This window comes from Enhydra lutris, unplaced genomic scaffold, assembly GCF_002288905.1.
Source record: "Enhydra lutris kenyoni isolate GAN:26980312 unplaced genomic scaffold, ASM228890v2 scaffoldscaffold14, whole genome shotgun sequence".
In the NCBI taxonomy this organism is placed as follows: domain Eukaryota; kingdom Metazoa; phylum Chordata; class Mammalia; order Carnivora; family Mustelidae; genus Enhydra; species Enhydra lutris.
The window spans coordinates 42,276,649-42,296,323 of NW_019154098.1; the positions used below are offsets into that span (position 1 = coordinate 42,276,649).

Below are 19,675 nucleotides of genomic sequence, written 5' to 3' on the forward strand. Positions count from 1 at the left end.
GAAATTAGTAGGAAAAAACAACCAAAGACAAATGTAAAAAAGTGACAAGAGTCTTCCAAGAGTTCCCAGATAACCACTGATTTAAGAGATTATGTACTAAACTTGAGAGTGGATAAAGAACAAAAAGCATACAAACAAGGAGGAAATCTAAAAAACTAAAAGTACACACAGAAAAATGTTAAATCACTAAATGTTATCTTTTTTTTTTTTTTTTAATATTTAATTTATTTATTTGACAGAGATCACAAGTAGGCAGAGAGGCAGGCAGAGAGGAAGGAGCAGGCTCCCCACTGAGCAGAGAGCCCGATGCAGGGCTCAATCCCAGGATCCTGGGATCATGACCTGAGCCAAAGGCAGAGGCTTTAACCCACTGAGCCACCCAGGCGCCCCCACTAAATGTTATCTTAACAATAAGACCAGGAAGCAAGAATAGTCCACTGCTTATTCAGGGTACACATAGCACAAAACAGACACAGTCTTAGGGAAAACTCAGTCTCTTTTTTTGTTTTCTCCACCCAGAAACATTTTCAGTTGCACAGAACAGATAAAATTAAGAAAGGAGAACTAAGCACCAACTCGATGAAGGGATTCTTTCACTGGGGTGTAATTACATAAACATTAACAAGAATCGGGCCCAAATCTAAAGGAGGGAATAGGCTCCAGAGAAGGTAAGGTGCGCAGATGGAAACAGCTGGAAATGTACCCCTCACAACTCCACCAGTTCATACACAGGTACGCTCATGTATTCCAGACCTTAAAATTAGAGTTTGATTATTTTGATCAAAGCAAGAAAAGCTAACATCTCACTAATTTAGAGTTATACCAAAATGTTGTCTGTTAACTAATTTTTGCTTGCCTTCTCATGAATGCAAAACTATACTTTTAACCACAAACATTTGTCCAATCTTCCATTGTATTATAGAAACTGGACAAGTTCCCTATGTAGTACAGATCTAAAGAAAACAGGAGCACCTGGGCTCAATGTGCCTTCAGCTCAGGTCATGACACCAGGGGTCTGGGATGGAGTCCCACAACAGGCCCCCTGCTCAGCCGACAGTCGGCTTCTCCCTTTCTCTCTCCCTCTGCCTCTCCCCCTGCTCATGCTTACTCTCTCTCTAATAAATAAACCTTAAAAATAAATACATAAAGATAGATCTAAAGAAACAGGTACAATAATCCCAACCTAATAACCCCTTTATTTAGATTAAACACAAGTTACCTTTACATATGGATTATTCTGAAGCAAAAACGTGGGAACTTGCAGTGTAAGGTATTCATTTTCCCTCCAGTTTAACATAAAAGCAACACACTCCTCAGCAATCACCTGACGAAGAGGAATATCTAAAAATCCAAAGAAAACAGTCGGAATTACCACATAACATTAAAATGAGATCAAAGCAAACATGTACTAAGATTTCAGTTGATCAAATTAAAAACAACAGTTACAGGTGAAAAAGTAGAAAAATTCCAACATTTTACATTTTTCCCTAGAAAACTAAGGTTTCCCAGTAACAGACTGCATGGTTCCCACTACTAATCAACACAACCATCTACTATGAATACGTTACATGGCCAACACCCTGAGAAAGTCCACAGTACCTGTCCTCTAGAAATTTGTAATTCAAACAAGCAGAGAATAAACACACAAAGTACAATGGTACCACATAAACTTTTAGCACACTTAGAGCACAGAAACAGCTAAAACATAATAAAATTGTAATAAATCTGAGTAAATATACCATTTTGAATATTTTTTCAGATTAAAATGTAATAAATACTCCTCAGAAATAAGACTTTCACTTTCAAAAAAATATTTACTGCACCAAAACCAATTTTAAATAAAAAAGTGATGAGGAGAAAAAAAAAAAAAAAAAATCACCCAGAATTCAATTGTTTTGGACCAAAAAAAAAAATGTTTTGCACATAATTTCCTTTGAGATAATTATTAAATATACCTTAACTATTTAAATATGTTGCAAATTTTCATAGCTCAAAGTATATAATATTCAGGTTTTTTTTTTTTAAAGATTTCTATGTATTTATTTGACAGAGAGCGAAAAGCACAAGTAGGCAGAGAGGCAGAAAAAAGGAAAAGGAGAAGCAGGCTCCCAGCTGAGCAGAGAGCAAGACATGGGGCTGAGCCACCCAGGCACTCCAATATTCAGGTTTTAATGTACTTCAGCAAAAAGAAAAATCCCAAAGAATACTAAATAAAAATGTTAACTTAAAATAGGGAGAGCTATTAAACTTCTTGAGTACTGTATTTATAGTGTAGTCTTTCTAGAAAAGACTGTGGCTATTAGTTTATATCTCACCTTACCGAAAAAAGGATTTGACAGGACAAAGAGTCATAGGAACACAGCAAAATATACATTATTTGCACCATCGTCAAGAAAGAACAAAGACAGAAGTGAAATTAGTATCCCCAGTGCATGCATGTCACTGAGTTCTTTACATTTTGCCAAAGGCAGATCACACAGCGTTTGGCTCCAAGGTTTCCTTTATTCACCCAGCACTCCCCAATAATAATAGAGCAATGGTTCTTAAAGATAAATCAGAATCTAGGGAGAATACTGATACAGCCTGAAAAGCAATGATTTGGAGATTAAACTTCCCTTTAAGCATCTGCAATGCAATTAATCATTATTTCTAAATGTAGAGTCCTATGATGTAACAGGCACCCAGAGCAGACCTTGAATTCAATTTTGTTGAAATCCTAGGAACATAACAAAGACACATGTCTTAATACAAAGTAAGCTGTTAGTACAAAGGTATTAAAATTGGGAAATTTTTGCTTTAGCTGGTGGGATTGAGCCTTTGCTGGGCTCTGCACTGGGTGTGCCTGCTTTTCTCATTCTTCCTCTCTCTACCCTCCCCGCTCTCCCAAATGAATAAACCTTTAAAAAAAAAAAAAAAAAAAAAAAAAAAGAGGGAGGACTATGGAATAGATGTCACCTTTCGTGTGCACCCCTCCCCCTGCTGTGACCCATGGAGAGACCATCCTACCCACCCTGACTCTCACAGTGGCAGTGGGGTGCACAGCTGTTAATGTATCAGAGCCAGGTGTCTGCTGAACTCAGGGACCTTAGTCTGTAACTGAGGCTTGAAGCAGGGCACTAGGCCTATGCTTGTTTCTCCTAATACATGACATCCTTGCAGTTCCATTTTAAACACTAAATGTAACACCAACTATGGGACAAGCAGCTGAACATCCAGCAAGGTAAGAATTTATATAAATTACATGCAGTGCTAGGAGTCTTGGATCAAAAACAAAAAAAAAAGTGATGTGAATTCCAAACTACTTAAAGGTCAAAAAGGTAGTATAAAGTGACCTGGGCTTATTAAAAGGCATTCCCATCTATTTCAAAGAGTGAGAAAAGAGGTTTAACTAGGACTGATGGATTCAAATCACTGTTCAGTCTCTTACTACATGACTTTGGCCAAATTCCTTCATCTCTCTGTACCTGTTTCCTGATTTACGAACAGGAATAATTAAAGTACCTACTTCACTGAGCTGCCAAAAGGACTAAATGAGTTCTGCACCTAAAGCTGCTCCAACAACATCTGACATGCAGCTAACACTCAACAAATGTTAAAATTAAAAATTTAAAAATTCCTTTTACATTTTAGAGAAATTATACATGAAAAACCAAACTTCCACCTTTAAAGAGAAAACACACACAGTAGCATGTGTCAGCTGATAGTGCCAATATATTACTAGATCAATTTTTAAGACATTAAAGGGCACTGGTGCATTAAAGCTCAAAGGTACTCTATCAGCAGAGTGCTAAAATGTTGTAATATCTGCTAGAAATCAGAATGTAGTAACAAATTCACCCAAAAGACCCAGAGGGCCAGAAGCCATTTCTGTTTTTGTGCATTACTAGCACCTTCCTTTATACTTCAATTTTATAGCTTTATTTATTTATTTTAAAGATTTTATTTATTTATTTGACAGAGAGAGATCGCAGGTAAGCAGAGAGAGAGAGGAGGAAGCAGGCTCCCTGCGGAGCAGAGAGCCAGATGCAAGGCTCGATCCCAGGACCCTGGGATCATGACCTGAGCTGAAGGCAGAGGCTTTAACCCACTGAGCCACCCAGGTGCCCCAATTTTATAGCTTTAAATGTGTACTGTATGATTTAATTGCTCTAAATATCACTAAAACATGTAAAATTAAATTGCTTTAACTAAGCAAGATTTATATACAACAGAGATCATTTATATATGTAAGCTCCTTATCGTAACATATTTACACTTATAACTGGACACAGAAGGTCTGTTCCTAAAGTGACAAGTGAGTTCCTAACCCCCTGGCAACGATTTTGATAATTTCTATGATGGTAATGAGGAATTAAATGTTCAACCTATACTTACAAGGACATTTTAATTCTTTGTTAACAGAGTATCTTAAAATTGCAATATAGTTTTATAGTGTGCTGAACAGTGTTCCCTCAAAATTCATTTCCACCTGAGACCTGAGTTTCCTCACTTGGACAACAGGGTCTTCACAGATATACTTAGTTAAGAAGAGATCACACAGATTAGGACACACCCTAAACCCAATGACTGGTGCCTTTATAAGAGGACACACCCAAGGGAAAGCCATGTAACAAAGGAGGCAGAGACTGACTGCAGTGTGAAGCTACAGGCTAAGGAATGCCATAGATTGCTGGCAGCCACCTGAAGCTAGAAAAAGCCAAGGAAAGATTCTTTCCCAGAACCTTCAGAGGGAGCACAGCCTCGCAAACACCTTGATTTCAGATATCTCGTCTCCAAAAATGTAGAGAATAAGTTTCTGCAGTTTTAAATCATCTAGCTTATGATACTTTGTTATGGTAATCCCGGGAAATGAATAGTTTCCTACATTATCTCCGATGTTCTCAAGAGAACTCCACATCTGAATTGTTTTAGGAGAGCAGTAACTTTTTGAAGAATGGCAAAAAGCCAAGCAAGTGTTTAAGGTTCTTCCCTACGATTAGTTGAGCACTGCATTTCTGAAACTTGACTTTGTGAACATCTTACCAGGAAGCCTCATTTCCAGATACCCCCGCACCCTACTAATAAGATCAGAAGGAGGCCTCTCTCCTGACTGCCCGGTTCCAGCTTCATGTGTATGAATATCCAAAAGCAGCATCTCATTCAGCATGACCTGACGAAGTTTTGGTGAGAACTCTGTTACCAACTCCAAACAAGCAGCAAACAGCTGTTTGGCATGGGAAAAGTCCTACAGAAAGAAATGACAGATCACTGGAGCACTTTTTCTCTGGAATCAAAAAAATTGTGCATTTTTTCTAAGTACAGAGCAACGAGAAGAACTAATTTAGATGGTTAACAACAGTTGTCTCGGAGAGTGAGGCTAGAGTATCTTTTTCTTTATCATCTGTGTCACTGATTTATTCCAATACTTACTTCTTTTAAAAATTCCAATTTACAGTATACAATTTTAAAAATCCAATAAACAGTATAAAAACATGCTATAGAAAACAAGTTTTACATAAACTATAAAAAAATTTTTTACATAGTTTATATACATATCATATACATATATTTTATATACATAAGCTATACATGTTATATACACACACATAAATTATACACGTCGCATACTTATATGTATATAGAGAATGCATACACTTTCTATGACAAGTACCCTACTACACACCTAGATTATTCAGAATTGGATCTTACACTCTTCAGTAAGGTTTTACATTCTACAATCTTTGCATACAAGCTTACTAGTTCACATAATTGGCTAATAAATCAAATAAATTCACTAAGTCCAACCCTTTTCTTTACATATCTGCTTCTAATTTTTTCAAAGAGTATTTTTCATTCATTCTTTCTCTCTCTCCTCCCACGTGCCTCCTTGACTCCTACAATCTGGCCCCTACCTCCATCACAATGAAAAAACAGTTCTTACTAAACAAAGATATTCTAATTGTGCAAACTACTGAACACTTTTTAGTTATCTTACAGGACTTCAGGGCATGTGCATCCAAGTGCTGCCCACTCCCTTGTTCTTGATAGTCTGTCTCTTCGCTTGGCTGTTAGGACTCCGCCTCTGTTTGGTCCTCATACCCATCATGCCACTGTTTCTTGGTCCCAATGTTGTATCCCCTCGATTCTGTATATTCTCCCTGGGTCATCTCTCAGGCCTACCAAATCTCTATCTGTAGCCCAGACCATTCCCCAAGCTTTAGACTGTTTCTAATTGCAGGCCCAAATTAACCATTGTAAAAATGAATAATCAATCCTTCAAAAATGTTCTTCTGCATATTCACTTGCTGGCATCCAAAGCAGAAAGCTGAGCATTGCTCCCCATTCTTTTCTCCCTCTTGCCTTCCATAGCACATCAGTAAGCAATCAATTCTAGATTTTTTTTTTTTTTTGACAGAGAGAGATCACAAGTAGAGCGGCAGGCAGAGAGAGGGAGAAGCAGGCTCCCCACTAAGCAGAGAGCCCAATGCGGGGCTCGATCCCAGGACCCCGAAACCACGACCTGAGCTGAAGGCAGAGGCTTTAACCCACTGAGCCACCCAGGCGCCCCTCAATTCTAGATTTTACCTCCTAAATGTTTCCCTCTGTTCTCTTTTATCCTTTCTAACACTTGTGCCACTTACTAGCTGAGTGACGTTAATTTAATACCTTTGACTCTGATTTCTCACCTATAAAACTGAGATAACACCTTGTACACAGTGTGTGTGTGTGTGTGTGTGAGGAATAAGTGAAAGAATAAATATATATGAAAACTGCATTAGAGTCTCTCCGTGCCCAGTAAATGTTACTTGCTTTAGGGACGGAAAGAGAAAAGCTGCCAATGACATGCCCCTATTATAAACTTGTCAATAGCTCCACAACTATCTAGAGCTCTATGGTCCAATATGGTAGCCACTAGCTGTACGTGGCTACTGACCACATGAATTGTGACCAGTCCAAATTAGGAAGTGTCTTGAGTGTAAAATACTAGATTTTGAGTGAAAACCTAGCACACGCATTGAAAGAGATAAAGACATAAATAAATTGGAGACCCAAATAATTGAAGACATATACTAAGTTCATAATTAAGGGACATAATCTTGCCATCAATTTTTAGGTCAGACCCTGAATATAAAGCATATTCCTTTTTTTTATTTATTTTATTTGATTTTATTTATTTATTTGACAGACAGAGATCACAAATAGGCAGAGAAGCAGGCAGAGAGAGAGGAGGAAGCAGGCTCCCTGCTGAGCAGAGAGCTCGATGTGGGACTCGATCCCAGGACCCTGGGATCATAACCTGAGCCGAAGGCAGAGGCTTTAACCCACTGAGCCACCCAGGTGCCCCTATAAAGCATATTCTTAACCAGTAGTTGATGTACACTTTTACTCACCTTAACAGTACTGCAGTGTAAACCTTTGGCCATGAGAATGTAAACCAAATCTCTTGTTAAATTGTCTTTAATTCCCAGGATAACCCCACTATACACGGAAGGCACTTCCCACTAGAAGAGATAAAAATACATAAATACACATACACACACACAGAAAGGCAAATCTAGGGAAGAATCTTTCAATAATCTTTAATCATATTTTAAAGAGTCCGGCAAGGGTCACTTCTGTAGAGAAAGGAAAATGACAGCCATAATGTAATACTAATCAAAATGAACATATTCACTATCACCCAGTAATAAATTAAATGGATGGGAACTTTCTAAAAGATAATCTATAGACAAAAGGAAGGAAAAAAAAGCCCTAGGAGTATATCTATTAATTTATGAGATCCTCACCAAAATACTATTAAGTAGGTACTATTATCCTCATTTTACAGATAAGAAAAGCAAAACACACAAATGTCAAATAACTTGCCCAAGATTGATTATACAGCTAGTAAGGATAGAGGCCAGGATTCAAACTCAGGCAGTCAGATCAGAACTCCCTCTTTACTATGCTACACTTCTTCATCTGTAAGAATGAGCACTAACAATAACATCAACACTAATGAAGCCCAACACTAATGTTCAGAGAAATCTTTCATCTCACTGCACTTACATGTTCAAATCCCATAAAATATACATAAACTTCTGGCTGCTCTTTTACTACATTTCCAGCAGAGAAGTACGCAGTGAGTTAGAAGTACTGCCATCCTACTTTAATTTCTCCCGTATCCCTTGTATCTTTAGCTACATTCCACTGAAATGGTGTTCTAAAAGTTATTTTCATGCACACTTTGCATGCAGGAAAGCTTTTAAATAGATAACTCAGAAACAGGTAAATCCATTGGCTGGGCATTTTTAAATGAACATATAAAGCAAAAAACGTCCCGTAAAGAAGTTTTAATGAATCAGTTTCAACCTTTAGGCTTTAGACTTCAAGAGGGTATTCATAAAAACAAAAATACTCTATAAGCTCATAGCAAGGAGCAGCTACATAATGCATAAAGAATATTCCTTATACAGATACTTACAGCTTTATTTAAAATATATGGAAATGCTAGGACAATAAATAGGACATAAACTTATTTTTAGAAGTTATGGAGGGAGTCTCTTCCCACACTAGTGCACATACGCTCTAACAAATAAAATTTTTTCTAAAATAAATAAATTACATCAGAAAATAAGTGTGATTTTCTTAGGTGTTCTTGACAAAGGGTTTCTAACCTTGTTAGACACTGTCCAGAACTGGCGCTCTGAAGTCATACCATGTAATTCAATTAAAATCTGTCGAATCCTCCAGGGATCCACTGACAGTATCAACTGATGCTCCAACTGACCAATGTTGACACTTGCTGAAGCTAAGAAAGAAGAGATTTCCATTTCAATAATGACTTAATTCAAAGAAATCCTTAATCCTACAAATATAAGAATGATAATTCATTGAGAGAAATTGTATGTTTGTTAAGTATTATAAGTGAGAAACAGCTCTCATCTTCAGAACTCATTCAACATAAATTACATATTCTATCCTCATACAGAAAACCTAACAGTTTGTATTGTCTGCATTTAATAAATAAATACAATGAAAATATAAACAAAGATAAAAATCAGTAACTGGTTCAAAGAACTAGGTGGGATATATGGAAAAATTAACTTATGTAGACAGTCTCCTACTTTCAAACATAATGTGTTAACAAAGGCATGTGTAAATATATTTTTGTTTTAGTAAATACTAAAAATGTGGTTTTTAAAGGGAGAGTAAGAGAAGGTGGAGGCACTACCTTCCCAGAAAACCAAGAAGATCATTAAAATCCCCAATTACAACTCGACATTCAGATACAGTCTTCATTAATCCATTCCCAGCATTTTAGGTCTTAATGTCATTTTTCCTAGTAAGGTTCAAAGCAGCTACAATTTTGTTTTGTTAAATTAAGTGCATTCTGTCTCACCTATATATTAAGCTCTAAATCTTATGTTTTTTAATAAGAGCACAATATTTTCTACTTGTATCCATAATATAAAAGCAAAAATAGAAGAAAATCATCAAATAAATAAGGCAAACATAGCAATGTTGCCAAAGAGGAATGCTTAGTCAGCAGACAGTATCACACAGCACTGCAGATTGAAACGCATGAGAACCTGTACTTTTTTTTTTTTTGAGTTTCAGAACCCTTTACCACTCCCCTCCCAGCTCTCATTTTTACCTCCAAGAACACAGCAGCAGCAGCAGAATCACCTTGGTCTATTTTCCCAGCTAGAATCTTGTACGTACGTAACTAGGCCTCAATCTCCATTAACCATAGACTCAGCAGAGTTCGGCACTTAATGCTTAGACAGAAATACGACTACAGAAGACTGGTAAATTTCTAATTAATTACTGACATAAGTATAAATTAAAACAATAGGGCATCCTCAAATACACTGAGGGGCAAATAGAATAGAGGGGCAAAATGTGCCAACATTTTCGCTAGCAGACTAGAGAGCTAACCTGGGATATCATAAAATGAAGTTACAGGTTTAATGCACAGATTTACTCTAGGGGATCGCTTCCTCATCTGATCAACAAGTAGCTTTCGTTCTTCATCTTTCAACAATGTAATGAAAAGCTCATGTGAAGAAATCATGAAAACATACTGCAGATCTTCCAACCCCAGACACACATTCCTAGATCAGTAAAAATATTGTAAAACAAAAAAAGTTTATAATTTAGTTTGGGAAAAGCAATCATATTAACCAATCTTTACTCATAAACCATTTAACAAGCTACCACTTCATGAACTGTATAATTATATTGGAAATATATTTTAAAATATTTTTGGTCCTTACTTAAAATTGTGAAGTCAGTGTCAAAATATACAAGAGTAACTAATATAAATCCTAAATTTTGTGTCACTACACAAATCTGAACTTAACTGGCTCTCAATGGACTGCCTGGCTATAAAACATGCAGGTTATATACAAAAAATAATGTTATTTTTCTCACAGGACTAACTTGAAAGTGAAGGAAAAAAAAAAGCACTTACTTTAGAAAAGCAGCCATGTTTCCTTTCAAACAATCTGAAGCTTTTTCTAAATTTATTGATCTTGAACACACCTAGGAATTTGAGTAATTTTTATTTGAATATTGGCACTTTAAAAAACATACCCTACAGTTTGAAAAGTTTACATTTAAAAACAACAAAGTTCTCCTTCTTCAGACACTTATCACAGATTTACCTAAGTAATTTAAAAAATGAGACTGTGAAATAAGAATCATTATGGGGAGAGGGAGTGGAATATGATCATTTCAACAACGGCAGGTGTTTATATGATATAAAAAATAACGTACCTAGCATGGTATAAAGCTTTCCCAAAATGTATAAAGTACGTTAACCAAGTCTATGAGGTGATAAACTCTACAGTAGCTCCAGTCAGAAAAGTGAAAGAAGATTCATCTGAAATAGCTGAATGATCAGTAACAGCTAAAGTATACAGAACCAATGATTAAGAAGATAACCAAGGTTTTAAAAATAAAGAGTGAAATTAAGGAAAACTAGTTGTGGAAATGTTAGTTACCTACAAATAACAGTCTCCTAATATTCTGAGTTTATTTATCAGATTAAGACTTCTCCCATATATTACTTACAATAAACCAAAATAATGCCATCATTATAAAAGTCCCTAACTGATGGAAATTGTCAAATATTCCCTAATATGTTATCAAAAAAACAATGTTCACAGCAGCATTACTAAAAGCCAAGAACTCATAATAGCCAAGAACCCTAAAGTCCATCAACTGATGGAGACATAAAATGAACAATGAAAAATGTATCCATTCTATGGAGTATTATTCAGCCACAAAAACTAATGAAGCACTGATACATGCTACAATATGGATGAACCTTGAAAACATTTAGTAAAGAAGTCGGTTAAAAAAAAAAAAAGAAAAGAAAAGAAAGGGCCACAAAGGGGGCGCCTGGGTAGCTCGGTAGGTTTTGTTATGATTCTTGGTTTTGGCTCAGGTCATGACCCAAGGTCCTGGATTAGGGCCCTGTATTGGGCTCTGCACTCAGTGTGGAGTCTGCTTGGGATTTTCTCACTCCCTCTGCCCCTCCCCCATTCACACTCACACACTCTCTCTCTAAAATGAGTAAAATCTTAAAAAAAAAAAAGGGGGGGGACACACATATGATTTCCTTTTATATGAAAGACCCAGAATAGGCAAATCCAGAGATAAAATTAGATTAGTAGTTGCCTGGGGCAAAGGCCACTGAGGGAATATAAGGGATGACTACTAACAGGTAAGAAATTTTGTTGTGAGGTAGAAGAGGGAGGATGAAAAGTTCTGAAATTGAGGTGGTAAGTTGCGCAATCTATGAACATACTTAAAAAATCACTGGGTTGTAGTTTTTAAATGGGTGAACAGTAGGATATGTGATTTTACCTCAATAAGGCTGTTATTAAAAGGGGGGCAAAAGGGAGCACCTTGGTGGCGCAGTTGGTTAAATGTCCAAGACTCTTCATTTAGGTTTAGGTCATGATCTCAGGATTGAGAGATCGAGCCCCACTTCAGGCTCCAGGCTGGGTGTGGAGCCGCCTTATGATTCTCTCCCACCTCTCTCCCTCCCTCTCTAAAAAAGGAAAAAAAATAGTAATTTTTCAAGTACCATGCTCAGAAACAGCCTTGTAAAAGAACTATGCTCAGATGAATAATCAGCATATAGCACATCTGAACATCTTGATGTACAAAATACATAGCAATAACTTTGCTCCACACTATAAATACTAATGATCTTAGTAGAAGTAATACCTGAATATGCTTTCACAATAGCTTATTCATACATAGTGATACATTGTACACCTATCAAGAAACTTAGGGAATGGGTGTTAACTTCTGATAAGCAATATAACAAATATGTTAATTAAGCTCAGTTCTTAAAACATGAAATGGGGGCATCTCTAAAATGCTGTAAACATTTTATTTTCTTTAAAGATTTTATTTATTGGGACGCCTGGGTGGCTCAGTTGGTTAAGCAGCTGCCTTCGGCTCAGGTCATGATCCCAGGATTCTGGGATCGAGTCCCACATCGGGCTCCTTGCTCGGCAGGGAGCCTGCTTCTCCCTCTGCTTCTGCCTGACACTCTGTCTGCCTGTGCTCCCACGTGCTTGCTCTCTCTCTCTCTCTCTAACAAAAAAAAAACAAAAAAAAAAGATTTTATTTATTGGGGCGCCTGGGTGGCTCAGTGGGTTAAGCCGCTGCCTTCGGCTCAGGTCATGATCTCAGGGTCCTGGGATCGAGCCCCACATTGGGCTCTCTGCTCAGCAGGGAGCCTGCTGCCTCCTCTCTCTCTGCCTGCCTCTCTACCTGCTTGTGATCTCTCTCTGTCAAATAAATAAATAAAATCTTTAAAAAAAAAAAAAAGATTTTATTTATTTATTTGAGAGCAAGCAAGCCCAAGCAGAGGGGGGGGGGGGGGTACATGTTGAGGGCAGGGGTAGTGGGAGAAGCAGACTCCCCTAATGAGCAGGAACCCAATATGGGGCTCAATCCCAAGACTCCGAGATCATGACCTGAGCCAAGGGCAGACATTTAACCAAATGAGCCACCCATTTTAAAAACATAATAAACTTAAAAATGTAGGTGAGGTGGGGGCACCCGGGTGGCTCAGCTGGTTAAATGTCTGACTCTTGGTCACAGGCTCAGATCTTGATCTCAGGGTTTGAGTTCAAGCCCTGCATTGGGCTCCACACTGGGCATGGAGCCTTTTTAAAAAAAATTTCAGATTAAGTGTACAAATTCTTAAAAAAAAAAAAAAACCTCTTAAAGATAATCAGGAAAAATACAGTAACTCTATATCTACTGATGAAACTGAAGCAATGCCAGAAATCTTCCCTCACACAAAAAATCTCCAGGCCCAAATATTTCATTGGTAAATTCTACCAAACACTTAAAGAAGCAATGAGTTCATTTTTAGGAGAGAACTTTTCCAGGCAAGGAAAAAAGGTCCCTCAATTTATTTATGAGGTATGTATGACCTTGGTACCAAAATCAAAGGAAGGACATGAAAAAAAAAAAAAAAAAAAAAACAGCTATATCAACTTCATACACAAATGTAAAACACCTTAAAATATCACAAACTAAATCCTGCAATAGGTTTTAAAAAGTGAACATATACCTAAAATATAATGTTACATGTCAATTATATCTTAATTTTTTAAAAAGTCATGACTTAGCTGAGTTTACTACAAGCAAGCCAAAGTAGTTTAACCCTTAAAATTAACATATTTCTGCAGCTACCACAGAAGACAGGATAGAGATTCCTCAAAAAATTAAAAACTGAACTACCATGCAATTCAGTAATTGCACTACTGGGTAATTACTCCAAGAATACAAAAACACTAAATTCAAAAGGATAGATAAACCTCATGTTTACTTAAGCATTATTTACAATAGCCAAACTATGGAAGCAGCCTAAACGTCCTATGATAGATGAATGGATAAGATGTGTATAGATACAACAGAATATTGCTCAGCCATAAAAAAGAATGAAATCTTGCCATTTGTAACAATGTAGATGGAATGGGAGTATGAAGCTAAGCTTCAGAGAAAGATAAATAGCATATGATTTCACTTATATGTGGAGTTTAAGAAACAAAACAAATGAAAAAAGAGAGACAAACCAAAACAGACTCTTACCTACACAGAATATCTAGAGGACTACCAGAGGGGAGGTACGTGGGAAGATGGATGAAAAAGGTGAGAGGGATTAAGAGTACATTTATCTTGATGAGCAATGGATAATACATGGAATTGCTGTATTACTATATTGTACACCTGAAACGAATATAACACTGTATGTTAACTGGAATTAAAATTTTTTAAAAATTTAAAAATTTGGGGTGCCTGGGTGGCTTAGAGTGGTTAAGCGTCTGCCTTTGGCTCAGGTCATGATCTCAGGGTCCTGGGACAGACGAAGATGACATAAAGAAATGGAAAGAAATGTTCATGGATCAGAAAAACAAGTACTATTGAAATGTTTATACTACCCAAAGCAATCTACGCCATTTACTGCGATTCCTATCAAGATACCAACAGCATTTTTCACACAACTAGAACAATCCTAAGATTTGTATGGAAACACACAGACACAGACACACACACCCACCCTGATAAGCCAAAGCAGTCTTAAAAAAAGAAAAGCAAAGCATCACAATTCCAGATTTCAACTTCTATTACAAAGCTATAGTAACCAGAGCCCCTGGGTGGCTCAGTCATTAAGCAGCTGCCTTCGGCTCAGGTTATGATCCCAGGGCTCTGGCATCGAGCCCCGTAGTGGGTTCTCTGCTCAGTGGGAAGCCTGCTTCTTCCTCTCCCACTCCCCCTGCTTGAGTTCCCTCTCTCATCCTCTCTGTCAAATAAAGAAATAAAATCTCAAAACAAAACAAACAAAAAACACAAAGGTATAGTAATCAAAAGCTATATTAATCAGAAGAGTATGGTATTGGCACAAAAACAGGCACATATTAACAGAACGGAACAGAAAGCCTAGAAATTAACCTATAATTATATGGTCAATTAATCTTTCGCAAAGCAGGAAAATAGTGGGGAAAAAGACAATCCTCTTCAACAGATGGTGCTGGAAAAACTGGACAGCAACATACAAAGAATTGAAAGTAGACCACTGCTGTACACCACGTACAAAAATTAACTCAAAATGGACAAAGACTTGAATAATGGACCTGAAACCGTAAAACTATGAGAAAACATAGGTGGTAAACTCCTTGACCTCAGTCTTAATGATTTTTTTTTTTTTTTTTTTTTGGAGCGGACTCCAAAGGCAAGGGCAACAAAAAACAAATTGTGCCTACATCTGCTTCTGCATAGCAAAGAAAGCCATCAACAAGATGAAAAGATAGAAAATAGTTACAAACAATATATTAAGCGGCTAACATCTTACAGCAATAAAAAAGTCAACTATAAATGCATACAACTTAGAAAAAAATCTGATAAACATTCTTTAATGAAGGAAAAGAAATACATTTTGTATGATTTCATTTCTATAAAGTTTGAAAAAGGCAAATTAAAGAATATTCTCTAGGGTACATATAAAGGTGACATAACTATAAAGAAAAGAAAAAAAAATTATCACAAAAGGCAGGATAGTGGTTTCCTCAAGGGGAGATGGAGAGAGGGTTTGGTAAGGGGCATAAAAAGGACTTCTAGGGGCACCTGGGTGGCTCAGTTGTAAAACGTCTGCCTTTAGCTCAGGTCATGATCCCGGGATCGAGCCCCAAGCCCCACATTGGGCTCCCTGCTCAGCAGGAACAATGCTCTCCCTTTCCCATTCCCCCTGCTTGTGTTCCCTCTCTCACAGTCTCTCTGTTAAATATATAAATAAAATCTTTAAAAAAAATAAAAATAAAAAGGACTTCTAGAGTGTTGGCAATGTTGTATTTTTGGAACTAAGTTGGTATTAACTGTGCTTTCTATATTTCTCTCAATGTCTGTTATATTAACACAGTTAAAGAGGTAGAAAGATTCAACAAAAACACGGATTCTGGAGCTCACAGAAGAGGTTAGAGTTATGACTTGGGAATGTTTAGTCAACATGTGACTGAAGCTTTAAATAAGAATTCAAAAATGGTATGAAATAACTGAGCCAAAAACAAAACTACTGTAAACAGAAACACTAAAGGGAGGGCAAAAGAGACGTCAAGGAACAACCAAGGAAAACTTGGTACTGGGAATCAGCAAAGAGCTTTAGCAGATGATAAGGACGGAGAGCACCGTCTGTCAGGAGTATCCAACACCGGCAAGTCAGATGAAGAGAGAAAAGAGGGCACTGGATTTGACAACTAAGAGGTCACTGGTAAGTTTACAGCAAAATTACAAATTAAAAAAGGGAAAAAGTGTCTTACCTCAAGAAGAAAGTCTATTTTCTCTTTATTAGGTCTAAGAAATAGCTGGTTAAATTGAACACTAATCGCTCTACCTTCCAATATATCACGGACTGTGTTACAGGCACAGACTTTAAAAGAGATTTCATCTAGAGCTTCATTTCTGTAGAATACAAAAGTAGATCCACTAATACATTCTTTTTAATAAAAGGTAGATATTACAAAACCAAATTGGCAAGAATGAGTTATTTATCCTTGAGAGGTAAAATTTTAGGTTATTCAGGCACATGTCAAGGGTGGGGATAGAGCAGAACAGAAAAGTTTTAAATCTGTGAAGGGACGATTTAGTTACAGCTTAGGTAACAGAACCAAATTCTGCTAATTTTTCCCAAGTGCTTTTAAAGTGGATTAGATGAACATTAATGTGGCTCCTCCGACTGTGTTAATTTCCCATTTACTAATAAAGGTGAAACAGTCACAGTCTTATAGGTAATTTGGAGGTTATTTTTGATAAAACCAAAGTGCACTTGCTCTTTCATCCAAAAATAAGAAAGTAATTCTTCAATTTACTTACTTACCCCTGTTGTGCTTTCTGGAAGAGTTCCCTTAGTACTGACTGCCGGAACTGGATAGGTAAACTGAAGGTTAAGTTATCTTCAATGAAAATCTTTACTACATCCTAGAACACAGACATAAAATTGCATCCAGTTCAAAAATTCTGGCAAAGTTTCTTTAAAAGTCTTTCCAAAAAGAAAAAAGAGTCTTTCTATAATGGAAAATATATATTGAAGAAAATCATGAAACTAGGAAAGAAAATCACCTTACTAGGAAAATCTTTTCTAAAACTTTAAAATTAGATTGAGGATAAAAACAGCCACCCACCACCCCCCAAATTCTGCCCTTTCAAACTGAAGATCATGAACCAAAAATAAGAGGTAAAGGAAAAATCAATCAATCAGAAGCAATCCAGGTACATTATTAGAAGTTGTAAAAATTCAGGGTGCTGGGTGACTCAAGTCATGATCCTGGGGTCCTGGGACAAGCCCTGCTCAGTGGGGAGTCTGTTTCTCCCTCTCCCTCTCCCTCTGTGCTCACTCACTTTCTCCTTCAAATAAATTTTTAAACCCTTAAAAAAAAGTTGTAAAAATTCTTCTCATCCACTTTAAACATAGGTTCATAAAACAAACTTTTAAAAATATTAAAACAGTTAAAATAACTGAGCTGGAAAAAGCACACAAAGAAACAATTATAATAAATTTAAATGGTTTAAAATATAGTCATTAGTGAATTACAGAAAATACCTGTATCACTCCATACAGACTTTGTCTCAGCTCTTAATCAAGCAATTGAAGAGGAGAAGAAAGGAGTGATAAAGCAATTTAAGAGAAGGGTTGAAAAGAGTGGTAACACATGGAGATAGGGAAGAGGATTTCTGGAAACATTTAAAGCTAATCAGCTGTCACCATCAAAAAAGTACTGACCAAGGTGGTTTCACAACTAGGGGGCAAGCACTGTCCATAGCAAAACATGAACAGTGTAGGCCTACACACAAGCAAGACAGCCTTTTCCCACATGCGAGAAGACACATTTTTTATAGCTGTTCAAATAACTATATTCATTAATTCATTCATTCACTCATTGGGGGTAGAGTGGGGAGAGGGAGAGAGAATCTCAAGTAGGCTCACTTAAGCTCACTCCCAGGGCAGTCAAAACATGGAACGCAGCTCAGATCCCACCAGCCCAGGGTCACGACCTGAGCGGAAATCAGAAGTTGGGACTTAATGGAGCTTAAGTGAGCCACCCAGGCACCACCAAATAACTACACGATCAGCACAAAAACTACAGAGTTTATATAAATAGAACCCTATTTTTAAAACCAGGCTAAATATGATTTCTACGATACTCCTGTATATATAACTGAAGTGATAAATTTCAGAGTTGTAATAAAATTGTTATTTTCTTCTTTCCAGCTACTCATTACAATACCTTCTGATTTATAAATGTTGGCTTTTCATTATATTCACAGTTAACATATGCCTATCCATGAGTACTATTTCTAAGGTCTTGTTTACAAAGGTTTACCACCCCAGAGAGTTCCCTAAGATTCTGAATCTTACTGTAACTGATTTCCACCCTCCATAAGCCTGTACTAGGGATATATAACTAAAAGATGTCTATATAAATCCATCTGTATCTAATCTGTCCTTAAGAATGTTTAGTTTTCTTCCCCAAGGCAAAGCAGAATTTGAAAAGGGGGCAGAGGTGGGGGAGGAAATACTATCCCTGCTCTTATTTTCTGTGGGGGTAAAAAAAAAAAATCAATTCTATTTAAGAGTGAACTAAAAAGCTCGGCTGAGGAGCACCTGGGTATCTCAGTCGGTTAAGCATCTGTCTTTGGCTCAGGATCCCAGGGTCCTGGTATCGAAGGTCTCATCAGGCTCCCTGCTCAGTAGGGAGCCCGCTTCTCCCTCTCTCCTTTGCTTGTGCTCTCTCATTCTCTCTCAAATAAATAAAATCTTTTTTAAAAAATTAATTTAAAAATAAAAAGCTCGGTTAAAAGCCTATTTGTGGAGACAAAACTAAAGATATGCTATAGCTTTGTCATTTCATGACTCCTGCTTTGAGCTAACATGAAGGCACTATTCATTTTCTAGAAAGAAAGCTTTCCAATAAAGATTTTAAAACTACAAATGCTAATTCCCAGTGATTTTCATTATAAAACTAAAAATATATACCCAAAGGAGACAATAAAAATCTCAAGACTAATTTAAGCCCTTTGCATGGGTAAAACTGAGGTAACAACCACACTCGTTGGTAAAGCAAGCTGTGTAAGAGACCATCCAAAACTACCAACATCACTTTGGTCACTTTCTTCTTCAGTCTTAAGATCTGCAGTGACTAACAAGGCTGGGCTATAAGGCCATACTTTTAAGTCAGACACAAGACTTAAGGGTCCACAAAACTAACAATTCTCTACTTTTAATTTAAAAAATTAAAAGTTCTCCTTACAGAGTTTCTTTAAAAATTTACTTAAGGGGCATCTGGGTGGCTTAGCAGATTAAGCCTCTGCCTTCAGCTAAGGTCATGATCTCAGGGTCCTGGGATGAAGCCTTGCATCCGGCTCTCTGCTCAGTAGGGAGCCTGCTTCCCCCTCTCTCTCTCCTGCCTCTCTGCCTACTTGTGAGCTCTCTCTCTCTGTGTCAAATAAATAAAATCTTAAAAAAAAAAATTTTACTTAATATGGGCAAATTCTTGACCTTTAAGAGAGGATATTATCAAAATGAGTCAATATTTGTATAAGGCACTGCTTAGTTTATAAACTATAACTTCTCACTTGATAGTCATAGGGAGCCTATGAAATGAGTTAACTATTACCACCATTTTAG

At 37.0% G+C, this 19,675-nt stretch overlaps 1 protein-coding gene across 3 annotated transcripts in view; it reads right to left on the minus strand.

The window, feature by feature from the left end:
* Positions 1–19,675, minus strand: part of LOC111146790 (integrator complex subunit 8) — a 49,459-nt gene that overhangs the window by 18,008 nt on the left and 11,776 nt on the right. For all 3 annotated transcript variants that reach the window (XM_022502472.1, XM_022502471.1, XM_022502470.1), the window contains 8 exons: positions 16,868–16,968; positions 16,311–16,452; positions 10,436–10,506; positions 9,901–10,076; positions 8,637–8,770; positions 7,371–7,481; positions 5,023–5,224; positions 1,220–1,341 (listed from right to left, as the gene is read on the minus strand). In XM_022502472.1, coding sequence (XP_022358180.1) covers positions 1,220–1,341; positions 5,023–5,224; positions 7,371–7,481; positions 8,637–8,770; positions 9,901–10,076; positions 10,436–10,506; positions 16,311–16,452; positions 16,868–16,968 — 1,059 coding nt within the window. The remainder of the gene's footprint in view (positions 1–1,219; positions 1,342–5,022; positions 5,225–7,370; positions 7,482–8,636; positions 8,771–9,900; positions 10,077–10,435; positions 10,507–16,310; positions 16,453–16,867; positions 16,969–19,675) is intronic.